Source organism: Nicotiana tabacum, chromosome 11 (genome assembly GCF_000715075.1).
Source record: "Nicotiana tabacum cultivar K326 chromosome 11, ASM71507v2, whole genome shotgun sequence".
In the NCBI taxonomy this organism is placed as follows: domain Eukaryota; kingdom Viridiplantae; phylum Streptophyta; class Magnoliopsida; order Solanales; family Solanaceae; genus Nicotiana; species Nicotiana tabacum.
The window spans coordinates 79,735,630-79,754,314 of NC_134090.1; the positions used below are offsets into that span (position 1 = coordinate 79,735,630).

Genomic DNA, 18,685 nt, shown 5'->3' on the forward strand with positions numbered 1-18,685 from the left:
CATAAACCTTTAAAGCATTCGCCTCTGTGGGCATCATCATCATCATATCGTACCCGGCCATAATAGGCTCGATCATATCTTACCCGGCCACGTGGAGCTCGGTAAAACCCAACTGATCAGTGGTTGCACAATAGGTGCCGTACCCGGCCAACTATAGCGTGGCTCGGTAGAGTAAAATAGATACATATATATAATGCATGCTCGACTCATGGAATCACATTCTAAACCTTTCGGAGTGACGTAAGGTCGGTATCCTCTGTACACGTTATTAGGACTAACTCTTCACTATGAACCTTATAAGAATCAGGAAGTACCAACAACATTGATAACATAAGAATAAGAGAAGCAACATTAACATCAATCGTTCCATAAGAGGGAAAACAATGTAGGTACTGCTAGCTTCTAAGAGTAGAGTATCTTGGAAGATCGTTCATTACATTATGTACAATCGGAGTCGTGCAAAAGAAGGAAAGGGATAGCCTCACATACCTTGTATATACTTCCTCAATCTCAAGCTATGCAATTGTCAAAACTCCTTAGTCTACAATAAGAGAAACGATACTATCGTTATCATTTAAGCGTCATAACTATTATGTATCGACCACAACCTATTTTACGATGAAACGGACAACACCTCCCCTATATATATGACCTCACACCATTCAAAATAGTCACCAAACAGCCCAAACAACATCAATAATAAACATATTGAGCCTCCCAATATAGTTCACACACAGCCTAATCACTCCATACATACGACGACCACCATAGTCGTGTCAAACAATCTGGAAATGTTACGAATAACTATCAGCCCATAACCCTACATATATATGGTGTTTCCCCACACCCTTCCTCCTCCAAAACTCCACAAGATAGTAGTAAAATACGCAGCCCAACAACAACGCAAAACAGTCCACAAAACAATAACATTACTACCAAACCTTTCGATATATATCTCACAAGTTCTAGCTTCAATGGCTTAGCCGCAACTTGGATAATCTTAAATACATATAGAGTAAGAGGTTCCTTACCTTTATACAGAAAGAACAACTCCAATTTGACCTTAAATTTCCATGAAATATCCCTCCAATGCTGCCACACAACAAAAAAACGAAACTAGCGATCAATTAGTGTTTTTCGGCACTAGAATCACTTTAGAAGGCTTGAAATCACCTAGGATTGATATTAAGAACATGAGGGAGTATTTACAGAACATAAACCCTTTAAAACAACCTCCCACACGGGCTGGAACGACACAAAAATGAGCAACAACAAGAAGAACAAGAGACTTACTAGCGCCACGGAATTCCCGACACTTGATTTGTGTTGTTTGCCCTTTTTTGGGTCTTGAATCTTGAGAGAACCTTGAGAGGATGTTCCTAGGGTTCTAAGGTCTGAAAATAGTGAAAAGAAATGACTTAAAACGGGTTGTAGTCATCCTATATAGGTCCAAATATCTTAAACCGACTTAGTGGGCAGAGGTGCTTGGCGCAGTCTCGCGAAAACGTGAATATCTCTCTACTCCGAGATCGTATCGATGAACGGTTTAATGCGTTGGAAACTAGACTCATAGATCTTTAATTTGGTGGGTAGATCACCCCGTAATTCCTTGTAAATTATGAGAAAAGATTAGAAACATTTGACCTAATGTTTAAGTAAAATTATGAACCTAAGTTGCGACAACTTTTGTCGACTTTTGTTTCATAACTCGTTTGACTTCAAGACTTATGATACGGATATTATATGATTAAAATACCTTAATAAATGACCTCTTGAGTGTATTAAGCACCGCTAGATTACCTGAAAATACGAGTTACAACATCCTTGATTCGTTTAACTTCTAATACTGGTTAATCACCCTTATACACTCTTGTATCACTTAAGACCAATAGGATTGACTTCTTATAATCTCAAAGATAATTCCTTCTTGGATTTATGTTAACTAATATATGGCATGAACTAACACATGTGGATATGGGTTGTAACACCCTCCCCCCCTTAGGAACATTCGTCCTCGAATGTAAGGGTTTATGGGGAGTTTAAATCATCGTGGATTCCAATGGAAATTTCCGATCAATTTTCCCCTATAAAATGGTCACTAGCAAAACTTGCAAGTAATTAAGCCCAACATATGGTTTCACAAGTCTACACAAAGCATTATGCGTATTTACATTATCTACATATCATCATTTTGTATTAAGGAGGAGTATTCTCAAATTATTGCTTACCTCATAGAGCCGTTTCTTCTTCCAATGTATCCTGTCTTCCACCAGCATCCTTGTTATCTTCATTCTGGAATAAGTAAGGGTATTTTGACTTCATCTCCTTTTCTGCTTCCCATGTCATTTCTTCCATATTTTTGTTCCTCCACAATACTTTGACGGAAGCTACATCTTTTGTTCTCAGCTTGCGGACTTGCCGATCTAATATCGCCACTCGCACTTCTTCATATGATAGGTCCTCTGTAACTTGTACATCTTTGATAGGGACGACTCGAGAAGGGTCTCCAATACATTTTCTCAACATAGATACATGGAATACCGGGTGGACAAATTCCAATTCGGATGGCAATTCTAACTCATAAGCAACCTGTCCAATCCGTCGAAGAATTTTATACGGCCCGATATACCTTGGACTCAGCTTACCTTTCTTCCCAAAACGCATAATACCCTTCATTGGTGAGATCCTCAGGAAAACCCAATCACCAACCTCAAACTCTAGATCACGACGTCGGACATCAGAATAAGATTTTTGCCTGCTTTGTGCCGTCCTCAATCGCTCCTGTATCACTTTCACCTTCTCAATAGCTTGGTGAATCAAATCTGGCCCATATAATTCTGTTTCACCGACTTCGAACCATCCAACTGGTGATCTACATCTCCTCCCGTATAGTGCCTCGTATGGGGCCATTTTAATACTGGAATGATAGCTATTGTTATAGGCGAATTCTATGAGTGGAAGATGATCATCCCAATTCCCTTAAAATCTAGAACACATGCTCGTAGCATATCTTCCAGTGTCTGAATGGTACGTTCAGCCTGTCCGTCAGTCTGCGGATGAAATGCAGTGCTGAGATTTACTTGTGTGCCTAAACCCTTCTGGAAAGACCTCCAAAAGTTAGCCGTAAATTGAGCTCCTCGGTCTGATATAATAGATATGGGCACACCATGAAGCCTAACAATCTCCTTGATATACAACTTTGCATAATCTTCAGCCGCGTAAGTTGTCTTCACTGGCAGAAAATGGGCACATTTTGTAAGTCGATCAATTATCACCCAGATGGAGTCAAACTTATGATAAGAGCGAGGTAATCCAATAATGAAGTCCATATTAATCACCTCCCACTTCCAGGTCGGAATCTCTATATTTTGAAGCAATCCACCGGGTTTCTGATGTTCTATCTTTACTTGTTGACAATTGGGACACTGGGCTACAAATTCAGCAATAGACTTCTTCATATTATCCCACCAATACTGCTCCTTGACATCATGATACATCTTTGTCGAGCCGGGATGGATGGAATATCGGGATTCATGAATCTCATTCATAATCTTCTCTCGCAACCCTGCCACATTAGGCACACACAATCGGCTCTGGTATCTCAGTGCCCCATCTTTTCCGATCCTAAAAGCCATACTTTTACACTGTTGAATGCTTTCTCTTAATCGTACTAAGATAGGATCTTCATATTGTCGTGCTTTTACCTCGGCTACCAAAGATGATTCTGATGTATTCTGTACAGTAACACCTCCGTCATCAGAGTCTAACAATCTGATTCTCATATTGGCTAGCTGATGAAGCTCTTTAATCAACCCCCATCTACCTGCCTCAATATGTACTAAGCTCCCCATTGATTTACGGCTGAGAGCGTCTGCCACAACATTGGCTTTACCGGGGTGATACAATATCTCGACGTCGTAGTCTTTCAATAATTCAAGCCACCTACGCTGCCTCAAATTCAACTCTTTCTGCTTGAAGATGTATTGTAAACTCTTGTGATCTGTGTAGATGTCAACATGGACGCCGTATAAGTAGTGCCGCCATATCTTCAAAGCATATATTACTGCAGCCAATTCCAAATCATGGGTTGGATAATTCTTTTCATGCTTCTTCAATTGTCTTGATGCATAAGCAATCACATTCCCATGCTGCATCAATACGCACCCCAAACCTACACCTGAGGCATCACAATATACCACATAACCTTCTGTTCCTTCAGGAAGAGTGAGCACTGGTGCAGATGTCAATCGATTCTTCAACTCCTGAAAACTACGTTCACAAGTGTCAGACCACTGGAATTTGGTAGCTTTTTGTGTTAACTTAGTCAATGGTGATGATATAGAGGAAAATCCTTCTACAAACCGCCTATAATATCCTGCTAGCCCTAGGAAGCTGCGGACTTCTGATGGTGTTGTAGGTCTCGGCCAATTCTTTACTGCATCGATCTTCTGAGTGTCGACACTAATACCCTCATCAGATATCACATGGCCAAGGAATGCTACTGAGTTCAGCCAGAATTCACATTTGGAGAGCTTAGCATATAACTTACGATCCTGAAGCGTCTGTAATACTATCCGCAAGTGGCCCGCATGTTCCACCTCCGAACGAGAATACACTAGAATGTCATCAATGAATACAATCACGAACACATCAAGATAGGGCCTGAATATAGTATTCATGAGATCCATAAAAGCTGCTGGGGCATTTGTTAGCCCGAACGACATCACCAAGAACTCAAAGTGCCCATATCTTGTCCGGAAGGCCGTCTTTGGAATATCCTTCTCCCTAACCCTCACCTGATGATACCCTGAACGTAAATCAATCTTAGAGAAATACTTGGCACCCTGGAGTTGGTCAAACAGGTCATCAATTCTTGGAAGTGGATACTTGTTCTTTATAGTAGACTTATTCAACTGTCGATAGTCGATACACATCCGTAACGACCCGTCTTTCTTCCGCACGAATAGGACTGGTGCACCCCAGGTGAAGTGCTAGGCCTAATAAAGCCCTTATCCAGCAAGTCCTTCAACTGCACCTTCAACTCTCGCAACTCTGCCGGGGCCATTCTGTATGGAGGAATAGAGATCGGTTGAGTGTCAGGCAACACATCAATGCTAAACTCAATCTCCCTTTCAGGAGGAAGGCCCGGGAGTTCATCTGGGAAAACATCTGGGAATTCGTTAACCACAGGGATTGATTGTAAAGTAGGCGGTTTCGCCTCCGCATCCCTAACGCGAACGAGATGATAAATGTAACCTTTTGAGATCATTTTCCTTGCCTTAAGATAGGAAATAAACCTACCTTTCGGTGTAGCAATGTTCCCTTTCCATTCAATGACGGGTTCACCCGGAAATTGGAACCTAACCATCTTCACGACAGTCAACATTTGCATAGCATGAGGCCAACCAATCCATTCCCATTATCACATCAAAATCAACCATTTCTAACTCAAATAAATTTGCCGAGGTTTGACGACTACAAATCATCACAGTGCAACCTCTATATACCCTTCTAGCAATCACAGAATCTCCTATCGGAGTAGATACCGCGAGGGGTTTACTTATCAATTCAGGTTCAATGCCAAACTTATTAGCCACAAAGGGTGTAACATATGATAATGTAGATCCCGGATCAATCAGCGCATATACGTCATAAGAAAATACAGATATAATACCTGTAACAACATCTGGAGACGACTCGAGATCCTGTCGACCTACTAGAGCATAGGTTCGATTTTGAGCACCACTCGAACTCGGCACTGCACCTCTACCCCTACCACGACCTGTCGACTGCTGAAAACCCCGTGCTGGAGGTCGAACTGATGAGGAAGAACCAGACACAGATCCAGTCGGCTGAGCCATACCATCACCTCCTCTATTAGGACAATCCCGCATCATATGGCCAGGCTGCCCGCACGAATAACATGCATCAGAACCTCGACGACACAGTCCAAAGTGGGCCTTGCCGCACTGATCACAATGTGGTGTTGGGGGTCTCATCTGACTAGTATCCCTGTGATGTTGCGAGCCAGATGCCCGCGAACTCTGACCTGGACCAGAATAGGATCGATCATATCGAGGCCTCTGAAACTGTGGAGGAGCACTAGCTACAGGTGGCGCCGAACTCCTCGAAAACTGTGGCCTGATGCGGCCTCTGAAGTCATCAGAATACCCTGCAAATCTCGCCCTCTTATGCTGGCCTCTATCCTGCTCCCTAACTGCCCTCTGCTGGCGCTTACGATCCTCTAGGGTCTGGGCATAAGCTTGAATACGGGAAATATCCATGCCCTCCACCAAGGAGGCTGTCGTACACTCATTTATTAGATGTGGTCCCAACCCATTCACGAACATATGCACCCTATCACTCATCTCGGCCACCATATGGGGAGCATACCTTGCCAAAGAATCAAACTGCATACTGTACTCTCGCACACTCATATTACCTTGTCTAAGGTTCAAGAACTTATCAGCTCTAGCTCGTCGTATCTCAACTGGCAAGTAGTGACGAAGAAAGGCCTCAGAAAATTCCTTCCACACAGCTGGAGGAGGGTTCGGACCCCTGGATCTCTCCCAACTATCATACCAGAGAACTGCTAAATCCCGTAGCCGATAAGAAGCCAACTCTACTGACTCTGTATCACTAACATGCATAACCCGAAGTGTACGATGAACCTGGTCAATAAAAGTTTGTGGGTCCTCCTTGGGGTCTGATCCGGTAAACACTGGAGGGTCTAAATTAATAAAATCACGAACTCTTGTACTAACTGGTTTCTCAGCAGCACCTGTATTCTGCCTCTGAGCCTGAGCAGCTACCAAGCTAGTCAATAACTGCAAAGCACTCTGCATATCCTGGTCTGGAGTGCCAGACGGAGGAACTGGAGGCGCTGGGTGCCTTCTAATATCCTCTGGAGGAGATGGAGTAGATGAGGTATGAGAGGGCATCTCACTTTGAGCCTCACTTTGTCCTGCTCTGACTTGGGGCACCTGACTGGTACCCTCTCCCGCTGCTGTATCAAGCCGTCTACTAATCGTTTGCTTCCTAGTCGAAGGCATCACTGAAAAAAAACAAGGTGAATATTAGAGACAAACACTTACGACTCAACTCTACGCACGATCTAGATTCAGGAAGAAGGTAACAACCCTAGATGTCATGTAGCCTCCTGATTATAAATGTGGCGCGCTACACCCATAATCAAGACTCTACTAGACACGGCTCATAGACAACCCCTAGGACAGACTTGCTCTGATACCAAGTTTGTCACGACCCAAACTGAAGGGCCATGACTAGCACCCGACCACACTTGCCGAGCACCAACGTACATTTCATCTAACCTTCATTATTATCTTTCAAGGCTAAAGAGATCAATATAAATGGTAGACCTAGATCATGGACAACCAGCAATAAAATATGACGACATGAACATACATAGCAGGGGATGACCAGACAATCAAGAAACTACATATAAGGTATGAGCTACCACGCTACTATGAAAGACTATACAACAAAAACTAGTCGACAAGGCATACCAAACTATACGTGAGCCGACACTTGTCTATGAGCCTCTAAAAGAACATAAGTGTTGCAACATAGCCGGAACAGGGCCCCGACATACCCATAATGTCTATAACAAAAATTGCATACCAAGACCAAGGCAAGTCCGGAGAAGGGATCTCGCCAATCACCGCTGAACTGGACAGTCTACTGTGGTGGGGGAGCTGCACCTGTCTGTCTATCAGGACCTGCAGCACGACATGCAGCGTCCACAAATAAAAGGACGTCAGTACGAATAAAGTACTGAGTATATAAGGCAAGGAACCATAAATACGATCAGTAATGTAAGCAAGGATAAAGAATATACCACCTGTAACATCTTAGTACCTCTGAGGGCTACTTACATGAAATGCATGATACATATGTATAAATACATAAACCTTTAAAGCATTCGCCTCTGTGGGCATCATCATCATCATATCGTACCCGGCCATAATAGGCTCGGTAGAATCGTACCCGGCCACGTGGAGCTCGGTAAAACCCAACTGATCAGTGGTTGCACAATAGGTGCCGTACCCGGCCAACTATAGCGTGGCTCGGTAGAGTAAAATAGATACATATATATAATGCATGCTCGACTCATGGAATCACATTCTAAACCTTTCGGAGTGACGTAAGGTCGGTATCCTCTGTACACGTTATTAGGACTAACTCTTCACTATGAACCTTATAAGAATCAGGAAGTACCAACAACATTGATAACATAAGAATAAGAGAAGCAACATTAACATCAATCGTTCCATAAGAGGGAAAACAATGTAGGTACTGCTAGCTTCTAAGAGTAGAGTATCTTGGAAGATCGTTCATTACATTATGTACAATCGGAGTCGTGCAAAAGAAGGAAAGGGATAGCCTCACATACCTTGTATATACTTCCTCAATCTCAAGCTATGCAATTGTCAAAACTCCTTAGTCTACAATAAGAGAAACGATACTATCGTTATCATTTAAGCGTCATAACTATTATGTATCGACCACAACCTATTTTACGATGAAACGGACAACACCTCCCCTATATATATGACCTCACACCATTCAAAATAGTCACCAAACAGCCCAAACAACATCAATAATAAACATATTGAGCCTCCCAATATAGTTCACACACAGCCTAATCACTCCATACATACGACGACCACCATAGTCGTGTCAAACAATCTGGAAATGTTACGAATAACTATCAGCCCATAACCCTACATATATATGGTGTTTCCCCACACCCTTCCTCCTCCAAAACTCCACAAGATAGTAGTAAAATACGCAGCCCAACAACAACGCAAAACAGTCCACAAAACAATAACATTACTACCAAACCTTTCGATATATATCTCACAAGTTCTAGCTTCAATGGCTTAGCCGCAACTTGGATAATCTTAAATACATATAGAGTAAGAGGTTCCTTACCTTTATACAGAAAGAACAACTCCAATTTGACCTTAAATTTCCATGAAATATCCCTCCAATGCTGCCACACAACAAAAAAACGAAACTAGCGATCAATTAGTGTTTTTCGGCACTAGAATCACTTTAGAAGGCTTGAAATCACCTAAGATTGATATTAAGAACATGAGGGAGTATTTACAGAACATAAACCCTTTAAAACAACCTCCCACACGGGCTGGAACGACACAAAAATGAGCAACAACAAGAAGAACAAGAGACTTACTAGCGCCACGGAATTCCCGACACTTGATTTGTGTTGTTTGCCCTTTTTTGGGTCTTGAATCTTGAGAGAACCTTGAGAGGATGTTCCTAGGGTTCTAAGGTCTGAAAATAGTGAAAAGAAATGACTTAAAACGGGTTGTAGTCATCCTATATAGGTCCAAATATCTTAAACCGACTTAGTGGGCAGAGGTGCTTGGCGCAGTCTCGCGAAAACGTGAATATCTCTCTACTCCGAGATCGTATCGATGAACGGTTTAATGCGTTGGAAACTAGACTCATAGATCTTTAATTTGGTGGGTAGATCACCCCGTAATTCCTTGTAAATTATGAGAAAAGATTAGAAACATTTGACCTAATGTTTAAGTAAAATTATGAACCTAAGTTGCGACAACTTTTGTCGACTTTTGTTTCATAACTCGTTTGACTTCAAGACTTATGATACGGATATTATATGATTAAAATACCTTAATAAATGACCTCTTGAGTGTATTAAGCACCGCTAGATTACCTGAAAATACGAGTTACAACATCCTTGATTCGTTTAACTTCTAATACTGGTTAATCACCCTTATACACTCTTGTATCACTTAAGACCAATAGGATTGACTTCTTATAATCTCAAAGATAATTCCTTCTTGGATTTATGTTAACTAATATATGGCATGAACTAACACATGTGGATATGGGTTGTAACATCTGAAATCCAACCCTGGTTTGACTACACATCTCCTATTGTTGCTTCTTACTCTGGAAAAAGTTGTTTCAGTGAAGCCTGGCCTAGCCAATTATCCTCCCAGAAAGATACTTTCCTACCATTTCCAACTCTGAAGCTTGACTTGTTAATGAACTTAGGCCACAAGTTTCTAATAGACTTCCACAAACTGACCTCGTAGGGGCTTCTCACATGTTTGGTTGTCCATTTTCCTTCCATACCATACTTTTGTTCGACTACCTCTTTCCATAGGGGTTGTTCTTCTGAAGCAAATCTCCATAACCACTTCATCAATAAACTTTGATTCTGAATCTTCCAATTCTTAATTCCCAGCCCCCCTTCCTTCTTGTTACAAGTAAGGGAATTCCATCTGACCAAGTGAATTTTTTTCTTATCACTGTTTCCTTCCTATAAGAAATTTCTTCTCAAGGCATCTATTCTATTCACCACATTCACTGGGATTGGGAATAAAGACATCATATATATAGGCATAACATCAAGTACTGAGTTAAGCAAGATTAATCTTCCTCCCATAGAAAGGTATTGTTTCTTCCAATTGGCTAGCTTCTTCTCACATTTCTCTAAGACCCCATTCCATATCCGTTTTGACTTGCTTTTAGCCCCCAAAGGCATCCCCAAATATACTGTAGGTAACGACCTAATTTTTCCTCCAAGGATTTCGGCCAAATTTTGAAGCTCTGTCACCTCATTAACTGAATAAATAAAGCTTTTATTCCAGTTAATATGCAAACCAAATATTGCCTCAAACAAAATAAAAATGATCCTTAGCATTAGCAAATGTTCTTTATCAGCTTCACAGAATACTAGAATGTCATTTGCATATTGCAAATGAGAAATCTCCAATTGACTATCTGCCCTGGAGTTTACCCTGAATCCCCTTATCCAATTGTTTGTTTGACCCGTCTTCAACATATTATTCAAGCCTTCCATAGCAATGATGAATAAAAAAGGAGACAAGGGAGTCACCCTGCCTTAGGCCCCTTTGCGAAGGAAAGAAGCCAATTGGTGTCCCATTAATTAGAATTGAGAATCTTACTGTGCTGATGCAAAACTTAATCCAATGAACCCACCTACCACCAAAACCCAGCTTCCTCATGGCGTCAAGCAGAAAGTTCCAATTCAAATGATCATAAGCCTTTTCAATGTCCAATTTGCATAAGATGCCAGGCTTCTTGCTTAATATCCTTGCATCCACGCATTCATTGGCAATTAAAATGGTATCTATTATTTGCCTACCTTTAATGAAAGCCATCTGTTTAACATCCACCATCTTATTCACTACTTTCTTAAGTCTCTCTGTTAATAGCTTGGTGATTATTTTGTAGATGCTACCTATCAAGCTGATAGACCTGAACCCTTTCAGTTCCCTGGCTCCCACCTTCTTTGGAATCAATGCCACAAATATGGCATTGAAACTCTTTTCAAAAATACCCTGATCATAGAAGTTTTGAACTACAACTATTACTTCCTCGTTCACCACTTCCCAGCATTGAATGAAGAAGGCCATTGAGTATCCATCAGGTCCAGGGGCTTTAATCCCCTCCACATGCCTTCACACTATCCCAAATTTTTGGAATACCAAAAGGACTTTGGAGCAATTGATTGTCTTCTGGAGTAAGAATAGGATAGTTCCTAAGATTACCTTGTGGTCTCCAAACCTCTTCTTCAGAATATAACTTTTGATAGAAGGTGACAATCTCTTTCTTGATATCACCATGATTCTGTATTAACTCCCCCTGTACTACTAGCTGCTCAATATGATTATATCTCCTATGTGAATTGGTGGTTCGGTGGAAAATTTTTGTATTCTTATCCCCTTGCTTCAGCCACAAGGCTCTGGATCTTTGCCTCCAGGCCGCCTTCTCATGCTTTGCGATGTCCTCAAACTCCATAGCTAGGGCAGTTTTTGCATAAATTTCCTCTTCATTCAGAGGCCTCTGGTCATGAATCTCCTCCAATTGTGCAAGCTGGTTAAGGACATTTGTTTTCTGCAACTCCAGATTTCCTTGTAAAGTTCTGCTCCATTCTTTAAGTTTTCCCTTCAAGGTTTTGAGCTTGAAGGCCAAAATAAAGTCAGGACTTCCTTCACAACTAAAGGAATTCCACCAATGTCTAACTCTATCTGTGAATCCATCTGTTTGCAACCACCAATTTTCAAACTTAAAGTAAGATTTGATTGGATCCTAGTTGCCACATTGAAGCATCACTAGTGAGTGGTCTGAGGTTACTTTATGAAGTATTGATTGTTTGATATTTCTAAATCGTTCATTCCAGTCAATAGATACCAGAAATCTGTCCAATCTAGCAGCTATATTATGATTGTCACTTTTTCTCCATGTGTAGTTGCCTCCTGCTAACTGCATATCTACTAGTTCCATATCTTCAATAAAATCAGTGAAATCCTTCATCCCTCTTGTAATTCTGTTGCAGTTTTTCTTTTCTGATGGAAATCTCACAGTATCAAAATCTCCACAAACCACCCAAGGTCCATCAAATAAACCCCTGGCCCCTGCCAATTCCGACCACACTTCTTCCCTGTCTCTTCTGTCATTCGGTGCATACACACTAGATAAGTGCCAAATAAGTTCCTAAGATCTACCAGAAAACTTACATGTGATAGTGTGAGACCTAAGCTGCTAATTTCCCCATCCCATACTCTTTTGTCCCACAGAACGACTATACCCCCTCTAGTCCCACTAACTTTTAATTGTGCAAACTTTCCCCACCTATTGGCCCATAACTCTTTTACAATCTCCCTGATATCCCCTTTTAACTTGGATTCTTGAAAGCAGAAAACATCTGCTGTCCATTTGTTCATCATACTTCTTATCAGAACTCTCTTCCTTTGACGATTTAACCCCCTAACATTCCATGATACAATATTTACCTTCATTGATCACTTGTGACAATACATCCCCCCTTACTTCTAGTTCCATTACTCCTGAAATTACTCCCAATTTCCAGCCCCTTTAACTCTTTGAAACCCTTTCTTTTTGGAGTCTCCATCTCCTATAGTTCTGATTTCCCTTTGTTCTCTTGTCTTTTGTTGTCGATTTTTGAAAAGAGTTCCAAAGCTTCTCTTTCAGAGCCTTGAAAGTTGACACCAAATTCCTTGCTAAGTCTAATAATGTTCTGATGAGCCTAGATAGTTGCATCAAATTCTGGATCCTTCTCTTCCTCTAAACTTTGAAGGTTTAGAGGTACTGCTTCTTCAATTGCCCATCCAACAACTTTCTCCATTTGTTTTGCTTGCATGTGTGTGCTGTAGGTTTCCAGTAGTTCATCTTGTGTACCTCTATCTTCAAAAAGAGTCATAGCATTGAACTCTTCAATTGGATTCTGTTGATCGTACTCCTTTCCTTCTTCATGTTCTTTTCTGTGTTGTCTCCCTCTGAAGACTCTTTTACGCCTGATTTGATCGTATCTATTCCTCGATTATTTGCCTTTATCTCTTCACTAAAAGGATCGAGCCTAGGCCCTAATTTGGGTTCAGGATTATGGACCCTAAAAGAGATATCCTCCGATACATATTGGGCCAAAATATCTGGCCCAATGTCCTCTTAATAACCTGTTGTTCCCTATCCAGATTTGGAGTTAAGACTTGTGCCCCTTTCTCACGTGAGCTGTCACGTGTGGATTTTAAATTCGCATTACATGAAAGTTTTGAGCATCCCACGTGCCCTGTCATGTCAGAAATACATTGACCTCCTCTCTTGGTACTTTGAGTAGCCTCTTTTATTCGAAGGTCCGATTGCCTCCCTCCTCCGTCTTCTCCGATACTGGTACGTACTGGAGCTTCACACCAAATCTGGATCTCCGATATTAAACCTTCAAACTCCACCTTCACCGCTTTAGGAACTGAACTGCCATCACCTTTAACTTTTATTCTCGCCCATTTTAGGTGGTTTTTCAATTCTGTTTCTTCTTCAGTTTTGAATCCACCCACCGCAAAAATCTCCGACGTTTTTGAAAACATTATGGGATCACAGTTGAAGAGGAAGCCCTACAAGTTTGACCCACACATGATTTATCTTCTCTTCTCTTGGAATAGAGCACACCGTCGGAGACCACCATTGAAGGTTAATTTTATGCTTTTTCTACCTCGAGTCTCCTCTCAGAACGTGGTCAGCCACTAATTTAGAAGAAAATTCAAAAAGAAATCGATTGTAGCCAATCTCATAGATGTTGGTGCCGTGAGCCTGCTTCCAGTTGCTGCTAACCCAACAGCTAATTTCCGGTAAGGTAGGGAGATCTGAAATTTCTTCTGGCAAGCTACCCACCTGCTTAGGAGATCATTCTGCATAGTGTTGGAATCTCCAGGAATACTTATGATATCACCTTTCGTCTGGATCGTAGTTTCATTCATCTCTCTGGAGGACCACTTATATCTTGTGGTAGTATCCGAGTACAAAAGACCTTTCTCTGTGATTTTGGGTGCATTTATAACTGTTTGTCTGACTTTGTAATTAATGAATCTTTCAATCTTCAAGGCAATGTCCAACCATCCAATATTAAATGCTATCTCCGGGATAATAATGACAGATCTCCTTCTCCTTCTCCCTTGAACACTGATTATAGTTATGTAGCAACCATACGTATTATAATTTCTTGCATAGAAAAACTCAGAAAACTGATCATGAAATTTCCATCTTTTCACGTGGTTCCCTTTAATTTTCGATGCTTCCTTCAAGGTCTCGCAAAGCCACGCCATTGTCTTCCTGCTGAAAGTGGTTCTTCTGATAAGATTTCTACCGCACTCCGTCCATTCATACCATTCCTCAGCTCTGGACTCGCTTCTGATGATTTCATATGACTATAAACCCATTGCAAAATAAATGATATTAGCACCCATCTCTATTGGGATAGTTATCTTAAACTTATATTGGTAAGGAACTGGTTAAAATCCGGCCACAACACCGGATTTTCCCTTACAAAAGAGGATGGAACGAAAAGAAAGACTAAGAAACTTTAGTCTGGGGAAATGTGCCTTGGAGCATTTTGTATTTCATGAGGTCTAGTCACTTCCAGTTATGATTCCACAAGCTGATTCTCCTTCCATCTCCCACCCTGTAAGTGATGTTGCCACTGAAGGCTTCCCAATTCTTCACGATGCTCCTCCACATGCCACACCCGAAAGGTGTTGTGATTGCCTTGGTCCTCCAACCCGTTCCCGTGGAATCGTACTTTTCTGCTATGACCTCCTTCCATAGAGCATGCTCTTCTACCCCGAATCTCCACAGCCACTTCCCCAACAAAGCTCTGTTGAATACCCTAAGATCTTTTACTCCAAGGCCACCCCACTTCTTTGGGGAAGTGACTGTCTGCCAATTCACTAGATGAAACTTTCTGGTTCCATCCGCCGCATCCCAAAGAAAATTCCTTTGAAGCCGCTCCAGTTTTTCTGTGATGCTCACAGGAACTTGCAACAAGGACAAGTAATAGGTGAGCATACTCGATAAAGTGCTTTTAATAAGCACTTCCTTACTGTCTTTTGACAAGTACCGTTTCTGCCAGCCTGCTAATCTTTTTTCAACCCTTTCGATCACTGGATTCCAAACCGTAGTATCATTATGCGAAGCACCCAATGGGAGACCGAGGTAAGTAGTGGGAAGGGATCCCACCTTGTATCTGAGAACATAAGATAAAACATCAATGTTAGCAACCTCACCCACCAGGAAAATCTCACACTTGCCGAGGTTGATTTTGAGACCTAGATACTATCTGAAACCACTGCAGGACCTGCTTCAGGTAGGTCAACTGATCCATATCGGCATCATAGAAAACTAGGGTGTCATCCGCAAAGAGCAAATGAGAGACTCTTCGGGCACTGAGCACCCCCATCGGAGCTGAAAATCCTCTTAAGAAGCCTCCGCCAGCTGCACGATCCATCATTTTACTCAGAGCATCCATCACTAGAATGAATAGCATGAGGGATAGGGGGTGACCTTGCCTGAGACCCCTGGAGCTGCCAAAGAAACCACAAGGGCTACCATTAACCAGGACAGAGAATCTGATTGAGGAAATGCAGAACTTGATCCATTCCCTCCATCTTGCCCCAAACCCCATCCGAATCATAATGAAATCCAGGAACTCCCAATTGACATGGTCGAAAGCCTTCTCAAGGTCCAACTTGCATAGTAAGTCGGGTTCTCTAATTTTCCTTCAAGAGTCTACAAGCTCATTTGCCACCAAAGCAGCATCCAGGATCTGCCTACCTTCCACAAACGCATTCTGGGAGGACGAAACAGACACGTCAAGAACCTTCTTGAGTCTGTTGGAAAGCACTTTAGAAATAATCTTGTAAATGCTCCCCCCGAGAGTAATAGACCTGTAGTCTCTGATACAAGATGCACCTTCTTTCTTAGGAACAATAGTAATAAAAAAAGCATTGATACTTCTCTCGAAAACACCATTCACATGGAAGTACTCAATGGTTTCCATCAACTCCCCCTTGATGGCCTCCCAACAAAGCTGGAAGAAGGCCAAGGAGAAACCATCAAGCCCGGGCAGTGTTATTAAAAGCGTTCGCTTCTCGCTTTAAGCGCTGAAGCGACGCGAGGCGATGTTCTATCGCTTTTCTACTACAAAAGCAACTCACATAAAAAAAGCGCACGCTGTAACCGCTTAAGCGAGAAGCGCCACGATGGAAAAAGCACAAAAAAGCGTGCTTAAGCGACGTGAAGGCATCTGCTAGGTTTTTTTTTTAAAATTTTTTGGCAAATAAACCGTAAGTTGCCAAATAAACATACGCTCTTCTGCTGCTCCAACTCCAGCGACGACTGCTGCTCCAACGACTGCTTCTTCCCCAGTTCTCTGTAAGTTTCTTCTTCTCTCTTCTTCTCTTCTGCTTCTTCTCTTCTTCTTCTTCTGTTCAACTCCTTTTTCTCTTTTTCTTTCTATTTTTTTCACTTTCTATTGCTCTGTTCTAGACATCTAATTTATGCTCTGTTCTTCTGCCCTATTTTTCTCTTCTTCTTTCTATTTTTTTCACTTTTTATTGCGCTGTTTTTGTGCCCTAAAACTATGCTCTGTTTTCTGGTTTATTGCTCTGTTTTTGTGCCCTAAAACTATGCTCTGTTTTTCTGGTTTTATTGCTCTGTTTTTCTGTTTTCTGCTAGTGCTCACTGTTCTTAGCCATTTATCTATGCCTATTTTTTTATTTTTATTTATGTGTTAAATTGCGCTTAACATGAAAAAAGCACGCGCTTCGATTCGCGCTTTTCGCTTCGGTGAAGCGAGGCCTCGTCGCTTTTCTGCGCTTAACGCTTTCCAAAATACTGGGCCCGGGGGCCTTATCACTAACACCATTCACATGGAAGTACTCAATGTTTGTTTATCATGGACTCCTATCTCTTTTATCCATATTTAGAAATGAAGCATGTAAAATTGACTAACTTAGTTACCTTTCTTTTTGGTGAATCTGAATCTCTTGAGAACTCCATTATGTCTACTCTAAGATCTAACCCACTTGCTACCAACTTCGGCAACTTAAATTTATATCCCTCTTTCTTTATCACTTTTTCTTTCTCAGGGTCAGTTTGATCTATTTTTATAGCTGAATTAAATACAAACAATTCATTCATTGAATAGAATTTTTGTATCCACAAAGTAACGAAAGTACTATAAGTTGCAATAGACCAAAGGGTATATTAAATTATTTTAGTAAAACATTCTTTCCTTTACTTGGGAAGCGAAAATGACATCCATTTGGGATAGAAGGAGAAATTAAGAAATGGTAAAATTGGCCAAGGGGTAGGTGGAAGAGTGCCTCATAGGCCTCCAAATTTATAGTTGTACGTATTCAATACTTCTCTGTCTCTATTTATTTAACGTAGTCTCTGTTCAGGAGTGTTGAGAGTATCTTTTATCCAATAAGTTCAAGTGCTTTTCTAGCAGTTCAGATTCTATTTTTGTAGTCAGTTCTCTTTATTTTTTGACGAAGTTGATAAATTATTGATGTGATGAAAAACCTTCATACTCGATGTATAATGAAAAGAATCTTACATATAAACTCTTGCCAAAAAAAAAAAAAAAAATTACATACAAACATGATTCTATCTGAAGAGGTATTGGGAACCATAGACTTTAACAATTACTAGCCTATGCATATTTCTGGTGCTTCTCAAACAAAGGCTATAAAGAGAGGCCAGTATTGTGAATTAAAAGTTTGGTAGGTGAGATGTTGTGGCCATGCCTGCAAGTATATACACAGACAGATTTGTAACGAAATAGTATCATCCAATGTTGTCTGATAAAAGATACCTATCTGTCTATATAAGAGAGATAAGAGTAATCTGTAACTATCAATTGCAAATCATAATAACCAGTCATCTTGGTTGGTTATATGCCAGGAAAAGGTGTTGATATCTCTCCAGAGCTGCATTATTGACTCTTCAATAGAAGTAACATGTCCTGATTTTATATGTTTTTACTGTTGGCTGCAGAAATGTCAGAAGAGGAAGGACGTGATGCGTCTTCGTCTCCTAATGTCATACTTGCAAAACGGTATTGAAAAGCCTTGGCAAAGGATTTCATCCATTACTGCCGTATTTGTTGCAGAGGCTTCTTTTGTACTTTTGGATCCTTCACATGACCATTATTCAGCAATAAGTGCATATCTGATGCGTTCTCCAAGTGCAAATATGAAGGTATATCTTCAGTATCGGAAATTTTTAAGTGCCGTTTGTCATAAAGATCAACTATCCAGTCATATCTGATCATCATCTGACTAATTTG

At 41.1% G+C, this 18,685-nt stretch overlaps 1 protein-coding gene across 8 annotated transcripts in view; it reads left to right on the top strand.

The window, feature by feature from the left end:
* LOC107809215 (uncharacterized) overlaps positions 1–18,685 on the top strand; it is a 58,722-nt gene that overhangs the window by 20,065 nt on the left and 19,972 nt on the right. For all 8 annotated transcript variants that reach the window (XR_012696617.1, XR_012696616.1, XR_012696618.1 and 5 more), the window contains exon 7: positions 18,394–18,597. Coding sequence is in view for 5 of the 8 variants with exons in the window: in XM_075225238.1 (XP_075081339.1) it covers positions 18,394–18,597 (204 nt within the window). In the remaining 3 variants the exon portion in view is untranslated. The remainder of the gene's footprint in view (positions 1–18,393; positions 18,598–18,685) is intronic.